Source organism: Gasterosteus aculeatus, chromosome 17, assembly GCF_964276395.1.
Source record: "Gasterosteus aculeatus chromosome 17, fGasAcu3.hap1.1, whole genome shotgun sequence".
In the NCBI taxonomy this organism is placed as follows: Eukaryota; Metazoa; Chordata; class Actinopteri; order Perciformes; family Gasterosteidae; genus Gasterosteus; species Gasterosteus aculeatus.
The window spans coordinates 14,756,229-14,763,835 of record NC_135705.1 but is presented as its reverse complement, the minus strand read 5'-3'; the positions used below and the strand labels follow the sequence as shown (position 1 = coordinate 14,763,835).

The 7,607-nt window shown below is 41.7% G+C and overlaps 1 protein-coding gene and 1 long non-coding RNA gene across 3 annotated transcripts; one reads left to right on the top strand and one right to left on the bottom strand.

Moving 5' to 3' along the window:
• Positions 1 to 3,386: 3,386 nt before the first annotated feature.
• On the bottom strand, positions 3,387 to 4,346 carry LOC120835177 (uncharacterized). Its single transcript, XR_005714546.2, has 2 exons — positions 4,148 to 4,346; positions 3,387 to 4,034 (listed from the first exon to the last, which is right to left on the bottom strand). It is a non-coding gene; the product is annotated as an uncharacterized LOC120835177 (long non-coding RNA).
• On the top strand, positions 3,640 to 7,532 carry LOC120835174 (neuronal vesicle trafficking-associated protein 1). Of its 2 annotated transcripts, none has more exons than XM_040203824.2 (5): positions 3,640 to 3,874; positions 4,165 to 4,320; positions 4,610 to 4,723; positions 5,581 to 5,691; positions 6,184 to 7,532. In XM_040203824.2, the coding sequence occupies exons 1-5, from the start codon at positions 3,656 to 3,658 to the stop codon at positions 6,382 to 6,384; spliced, it is 801 nt and encodes a 266-aa protein (XP_040059758.2). In that variant the 5' UTR covers positions 3,640 to 3,655; the 3' UTR covers positions 6,385 to 7,532. The 2 variants fall into 2 exon arrangements, with proteins under 2 accessions (XP_040059758.2, XP_040059759.1); XM_040203825.2 differs by having other exon boundaries at positions 3,670 to 3,874; positions 4,187 to 4,320.
• The last annotated feature ends 75 nt before the right edge of the window (positions 7,533 to 7,607 follow it).

The following is a 7,607-nucleotide window of genomic DNA, read 5'->3' as shown; positions in this document are numbered from 1 at the left end:
ATTGTACAAGGACCGTCATTTTCTTTATAGATAATTATATATAATAATAAGATATATTATAATAAGATATATTCATTTGAAGAGTGTGATTAGTTAATTTGTAGATTCATTTTCATGTCTTTGTTTAATTCGTTTATATGCTTTTTTGGTTTACAATGTTAACCTTCCTGACAATCTACGTCTCGTTTATTATTATGTCAACATCAGCTTTATTGATCATGCAAATATGTATGTTTTCATGTGTAACCGAATATCAGTTCCAATAGCACTTTTCATTGAAAAAAAACAACCTTAAAAAATAGTATTTTTTGAATAAACTCTGACATCTAGTGGTCTTGTGGCAGCAGGGCAATTTTATGAATAGGAATCAGGAATCAGGAATCAGGAATCAGGAAACATTTATTTGCCAAAATATGCTAAACATACAAGGAATTTGTCTTGGCGGTTAGTGCGCGACAGTAGACAGACAATACAACAGTGCACAAGTAATAAGATAAAGTAGAATGAAATGCTAATGTTAATGTTAGTAGAATAAGGCTATGGGTTAGTATAAAACAAGGGAATAAAGTTAAAAATGTTAAATATTAAAAAAGTTAAAAATAAAAATATTAAGCATAAATTAGTGCACTAACGAACAAGTAACAGACAAGTAACAAAGTGACGAGTGACGACAAAGTGATGAATTGCAGTTAAAGTGACATGTGCAGTGTGAAGGGGAGTGACCGGTGGAATGTTATAGTCAGTCAGTGGGGGACCGGGCTCTGTTGATGAGCCCGACTGCGGGAAGAAACTGTTGGTGTGGCGGGAGGTCTTAGTCCTGATGGACCTCAGCCTCCGGCCAGATGGAAGGGGCACAAACAGTTCTTGTCCGGGGTGAGAGGGGTCGGCCACAATCTTTTTAGCACGCTTCAGAGACCTGGAAGCGAACAAGTCCTGCAGGGACGGCAGATTGCAGCCGATCACCCTCTCTGCAGAGCGGATGACACGCTGCAGCCTGCCCTTGTCCTTGGCTGTGGCTGCAGCGTACCAGACGGTGATGGAGTGGCAATAGGACAAATAGGCAAGTGGAAGTCCGAGACAAGCAAAACAAAATGCTTAGCTGACTAAATAGAACACAAGAAATAAATATGATATTTAGGAAAACCCCACTACGGTTAATAAAAAACAAAAGATAGCTCTGCAGCGTCTTGTGGGGTGCGGACGACTGGATTGTACCACTGTGACCCACCGGCCACGCAACTCTAAATATGAGAGACCGAGACGGTAGAGGAAGATGGAATGACTTTCAACCTTACGTTACAACATGACACATTTATCAACAAATGGACGTTTTTTGGCACTTTGATGTTTCATCCACCTTGAAATGAGGTCTTAGAGGTAATTTTAACCAGATTTCAATGTTAAAATTACGTCTTGTGCTCACTGGGAAATTTAGAGACAGACGTACTTTTCTACTCCACTACAGTACGTAACTACAGTTTAGAAACATTTTCTCATTCAATTCAACGAGAAAGGGTGTCCAAACATGTGACTGGAACTGTACATGTATTTGATAACTACGCGCATTGGTTTTGCGTATACTAATTTTACAATTACTAAAAGTTTGATTTTGTTTAATTGTGTATTAGGTCATTTAGCGGCATCAATGTTACATTTTGTCATATTGATGGTCAATCCCACCATGCATAATAAAAGCAGCCATGAGCAGTTGTAAATGAGTGTCTTCCTCTAGTGGGAAGTCCAGAGAAGGCAACTGCAGCAGAAACATCTGTGCAATACTGCTACCAATACATATTCTGTGCATCGTACAGTGTCCTGACTTAATGAAACAAAGAAACATTTCTGTGTTTTCTATGTGTTTTTAGTCTGAAGCTATAAATCAGAACAACTTCAACAAGTACAAGGCCAAGACAAGTAATTTAATTTTAGTGGAAAATTGTCCTGAGGAGCCTAAAACGAAAGCTCAAAGGGAACATTCAATATACACGTCTGCATTGCACTTTACTGTTAATAATTTGACTGGTAAATATTAAATATTTATATTAATAAAAATCATATTAAAAGACATAAGGGTGACACTTCTCAAATAATCCATTTGTATGAAGAGTCGTCCTCCTGTTGAAGAAACCTATGAGACCTCTGACATCTCGGACCCGAGGGAGGGAAAGTTCATTTCTACCTCGGACTCATCGCAGCCTCTTCATCAGACATTCAAGCAAGCAAGCAGCATCCACAGGAGCCACCAGGCCTGCTTATCAGTCCACTAAAGACCTGAGGTTTCCATCTCGTCATTTTCTCTTCTGCTGCTTCATTTTCACTAGATTAACAGGCTGGACTTAATCATTTATGCACCCTCTCTTAACCCTTTTCATTTGCACTGTAACCTGGCAACAGTCTACTGGAAACTCTCCACAGACACAGCTTCATTTCTCCATTTCTACACAGTGAGGTCCAATAAAGGGCTTGGTAAACATTTAAATGTTACATGTTTCTCACAATGATTATGTGCTCGTTGGGAAATGCATTTTTATTTTACTTTCTTTTTACTTACATTGTATCTTAGACAAATTGGTAGAAACATGTTTAAAGATTAAAGATTCATTGTATGACCAAGAAAGGGAAATATACCCATTTGGCCATATACGTATAAGCATGCAGTCCACAGTGTAAAATGTGGAAAGATGACAGCCAATCACTACAGAACTAGCTCTCAAAACCTTCAACAATCATTATTTTACTGAGTGACTTATGGGATCCATAACCAACTGTTTTTTTAACAACACATTTAACGGTTTTTGGCATTTGAGTTGAGAGATTTCTGTTTCATCTTTTTCTCAAAGATCTTCACTGGTTGGTTGCAGATTACACCTGAGAGTATCTCTCTCAGTATGCATGCCGATAATCACAGGGGATTCTCAGCTTTTCTCATAAAAAAAGGATCAAAGAGAAACTGAACTGGATGGATGGCAGGAGGCAGACTCCAAGTCCGCAGGCACGACACTTTCCAATGAATATAAATCAACACATGAAAAGGTCTGAAGGAAAGTCAAGAAAAAAAAATCCTGCACATGTCCAGATCAATTTATTTTAAAACATATTTCTAAAAACATTCAAATGAGCACTGAACATACATGAGATTATAATGAGATTATATGTATTGATGCCTTAGAGAAAGATGAAATCACATCATGTGACAGCTGGGTTGTTTGTTTACCTTCATTTTAACAGCTGAACAGATTTTGCATTCAAATGTAAACAACTACAGAAAATACCATCTTGGCTCATAGACCTGCTGCCTCCACCACAACCCCCACCCCCACCCCCCGAAATATATAGATCTGTGTTCCTCCTGTACAGAGTATAAAGAGAGAGCAATACATGTTTCATTCATTTCATTTTAGATTTAATGCCAAGTTTCATTTTAAGTATCATCATCATTATTTGTATGAAAGTATGTATTTTATAGGAGACACTTCCTAATGAACCCTACTGACTCTCAATTGTCGGTAAACATCCCTCCAGCCCTCTATTGGTTTTAGGGTAACTCGAATTCCTCTAATAATAATAATAATAATAATAAAGCATTCTATACATTTGGAACATGAGTGTTAATCGCATTCAGTGATTATTCAGCGGATCAGAGGCGTGTGGCTGGATGGACGCGCTGAGGATGTTACATCACTTGCAGTGCAGCCAGACGCCAGCAGCAGCATCCAGCTCGGAGGTAACAGCCAGCTGGCCATATTGTGCACCAGATCCCCGCAAATCGGCTGCGTCACACCTACAACACAAAAAATATATCGCTGCACTGGACAACATATTCAGCACACCAGGAGAAACACGCTGTTTTCCAAAACGCTTCTCTGCTGAGCTGGTAAGTATTCGGATGCGGGAAATCAGATCTATTCCGGCTCGCGGTTACACATCGGTCCCTTTATGTCGAAGCCGCGCGCGTCCTCTCCTGCGCTTTTGTGCGTTAACGGGCTTCCTCTTGGGCCACAAGGGGCCTCTCGTCGTTCCGTGGGATTGTGCTGCTGTTTGCATGTGGAAAAATAAAAGAAAGCCAACATGATTACGAATAGGATTTGTGAAGCGGAAAGGACACAGAAAATGATCCATGTTGCGTTCGTTCAGAAGTAATACGCACATGTTTACCCCCCTCAGGTCGGGTTTTTTTTTGCTGCAGAGAAAATGGTCAAACTGGGGAATAATTTCAGCGACAAAAATACCGGGAAGGTGGTGTCTGAAGACGGGTTTGACACCATCCCTCTCATAACACCATTAGATGCCAGTCAGCTGCAGTTCCCTCCACCGGATAAGGTAAGGTCGCCCTCCTGATTATTTCTGCTGCGTGATGATGTTTCTACTGATTTGGAGAAGCACAGCGAGCGCTCCTTTATTTCTGCTCAGCAATCATCCAATTAGAGAGCATCGAATTAAGGGAAATGTTTTTTTTTTGTGTTACCACAGTACAGTACAATTTGTGTTCATAATTACAATACAACATTTTACCCATCCCGCTTCTGTGAAATCTCATTTTCTGGCTATAACTGCCAGCTGATTGGATCTCCTCTCATGTCACATGTCACATGTCCTGTGTTTCTACCAGGTGGTGGTGAAGACAAAGGCTGACTATATTGAGAGCAAGAAGGGGAAGCTACGATCTCCTAAAATCGCAGAATTCTCCATCAGCATCATTGAAGGCGTCTCTGAGCGACTCAAAGTAAGAAATGCGTCGTCCCACTTCCCATGTTTCTCACACTCAACACACGCACATGTCCTCAGAGCAGACCGCCGTCACAATAGTCCCTCACCAATTCACGTTATTCTTCTTTGCTCAGACAACCTGAGTGTCCTGCGTCCTGTGCAGCCTGTCCTCCATACAGGAAGACATAATGCACAATGATTCACTTAACCCCGCCCCGACACTCTAATTCATTCGGCTGCTGCCATGGCGATGGCCTCCAAACGGCATCATCTCTCCCACCTCCCTCAACGCCCCCCTGGCTGGCTAAAGGCTTACACACAATATATAATGATTAAAACATATGCTTTTTGAAAAAGAAATTGTCTCTACACAATCCTGGGTGCCGGAAGACTTCCGTGCATACTTTGAAATTCATGAACCATGTGGTCTGCATGCAGAATAAGCAAATACGCTTCCCCAACGTCCTAAAGCAACAGATGAAACCGCTTCTGTGAGGTGTGTCACCCTTCCTTCCGTTATAGCGCTTTAATCCCTGAAGATCTGAAAGGAAAGGAGGCACATCACTGTCTCAGAGAACACAGCTCACATCCTCTGATCAGCCCGCTTTGAAATGTTGCATCCGTTTCATCCCTTTCGCGGCAGATAGTTCCTTTCATAATGTCCTGTTGCGGTGCTTTGTGCTTGCGTCTGTTCTGCTGTGTGTAACTGCGGGATTCGTACAGACACATAAAAAGTATAGGACATCCAAGTACATTGTATCCCAGTCCAGGTGGTCACAAGCAGTTTTCCTTTGAAGTTATTAAATGCAGAACACTATAGTCCCGTCTGGCCGCGAGTTGCTGTTACGTATAAACCCACCTATTCTTCATTAGGTGACCTTGCTGGTGATCTGTGCCCTGGCCTTCCTGGTGTGTGTGGTGTTCCTGGTCGTCTACAAGGTCTACCAGTACGAGCAGCCGTGCCCCGACAGCTTTGTTTACACGGTAAACACTTATGAGCATCATTGTTAGTGACCCTGCAAGAGATAGTGATTTTATTTTATTGTAAACTAACATTAACATATTTAGATTTCCACCATCTTTGCATTTTGCTGACTCCTTTCAACCTGCATTACAGTAGTTTAGGATTTTATCCTAATTATTATTCGACTTTCACATGCATCCTTTTACATTAGGGAATGCAGCATAGCTTTTATTGAGTTGTATCTGGTGCCCGGTCATAGTCCGCCGACCTCTAAGCGGTTGAATATAATGGATGGATGGAGGGATGTTTTCCTGGCTATTCATTTCCCTTTTGCGCTCTTACCAACCGCACAGCTGTGTTGACAGTCTTTTTGTTCCTTCTTGTTTATCCGTGAATTATGAATCACAGTTTGAATTCCACTGTCCTGAATAATAATGCGGTCACCTTGTGTGTTCTTCTCACATTGTCCCATCTCCGCTGTTTTAATCTCCTTCCCGCTCTCTTCGGAGCAGCAAGGCCGCTGCATGCCGGCTGGGATGTACGGCATGTACCCCCGTCAGGGCCCAGGGGGCCGCGGGCGCCTCTTCACCCTCATCAACCACTACAACATAGCCAAGCAGACCATCACCCGGTCAGTATCTCCATGGATGACCATCATGTCTGAGGAAAAGATCACCCAGCAGGAGACGGAGACCGCCCAGAAACTGGCTTAACCCACTTGGGATCAGGAGGTGGACTCACCTGCTTCAGAAACAAATAAAAAATGATTAAATAATATGGTTGTGCCATTCAAGCAAACCTCAGAGTCCTGGGGCTTTCTGTTCTGTGAGGAAGCGACTTACCTTGCCTGGAGATGCTCTGCAGGCTTGTTGATGTAGTTCTGGGGAGTTGTTTACTGTAGCGGGAAATTTAGTCAGCAAACCAAGCCTCCCCGACGGGTGGATTCATGGTTTGTTTGAATTGCATGTGTTGTTATTTATTTACACTTTGAAACTGTGGCTAACATGTATGAAAAGCCACAGGGACACACACACTATGACTTACTGTCTTTGTACACACACATGTATACACGTAACAGAACTCACTTTAGTACTCACATTGTGAAACGACTGTGAACCATCTTGTGTCTGCGTTGCTTGTTTTAATGCACAAGCAGCGACGACTTCTGTTGGCTTCTAAGCCTTTTCTTTTCAAATAGATCAAGTACTGATTGTGCATGTCAGACCTCAGTGGTAAATTGCTCATGAAGCGACAAAGTTTAGAGCACATTTGCCTCAGATGTCATCTGTGTCAAAACATTTTACTGTCATGATATTGTGATTAAATGAGGCTCGACCTGGAGGAAACCTTATAACCAGCAAAAAAAAAGAATATACTATTTTAATTGTGTTGTTTTGACGCAGCCCATACGGCTCTCTGCATATAGTGCTGTTAAGGAGTCTTTAGTATTTGATGCATCGAGTCTTTTCAACCAGCATTAATGATTGTCTCCAGCCATTTGTACTCTTTGTGAACAACATGTGCTTTTCTTTGCTGGCCTCTTCACGGTCACTTTTCACAGCACACATTTTATGCTACTGAATGTTTTTGCATCGCTAGTGAAGACACTGTATTGCGCAATGCTTTGCATTGATTAATGTCACCATAGATGGTCGTTTGTAGCCATCACCGAGACTAGACTTAGATTGATGTAGTGGAACGATCTGACGGCAGTCACTTGTCCTGTTGCTTTTTTCTGCATTTGTCATTTACCTTGAACTGTCACAAATGTACCTTTTTCAAACAATGTAACAATTACCATTGAAGTGCATTTGCTACGTAAAAGAATTGTTCAATGAAATAAAGTGCCCACATTTCACTACCCATGTCCAAGCGGCTTGCATGTAAGAACATTTTCATTTACCAATTCGAGAGGAAATCTCGCCAGTGATGCTGA

Excerpts from the sequence above, each read along its gene's own strand:
- LOC120835174 (XM_040203824.2), top strand. The coding sequence starts at position 3,656 with ATGGACGCGCTGAGGATGTTACATCACTTGCAGTGCAGCCAGACGCCA. Across the intron at positions 4,321-4,609 it reads AGTTCCCTCCACCGGATAAG|GTGGTGGTGAAGACAAAGGC; the intron begins GTAAGGTCGCCC and ends TGTTTCTACCAG. Across the intron at positions 4,724-5,580 it reads GCGTCTCTGAGCGACTCAAA|GTGACCTTGCTGGTGATCTG; the intron begins GTAAGAAATGCG and ends ATTCTTCATTAG.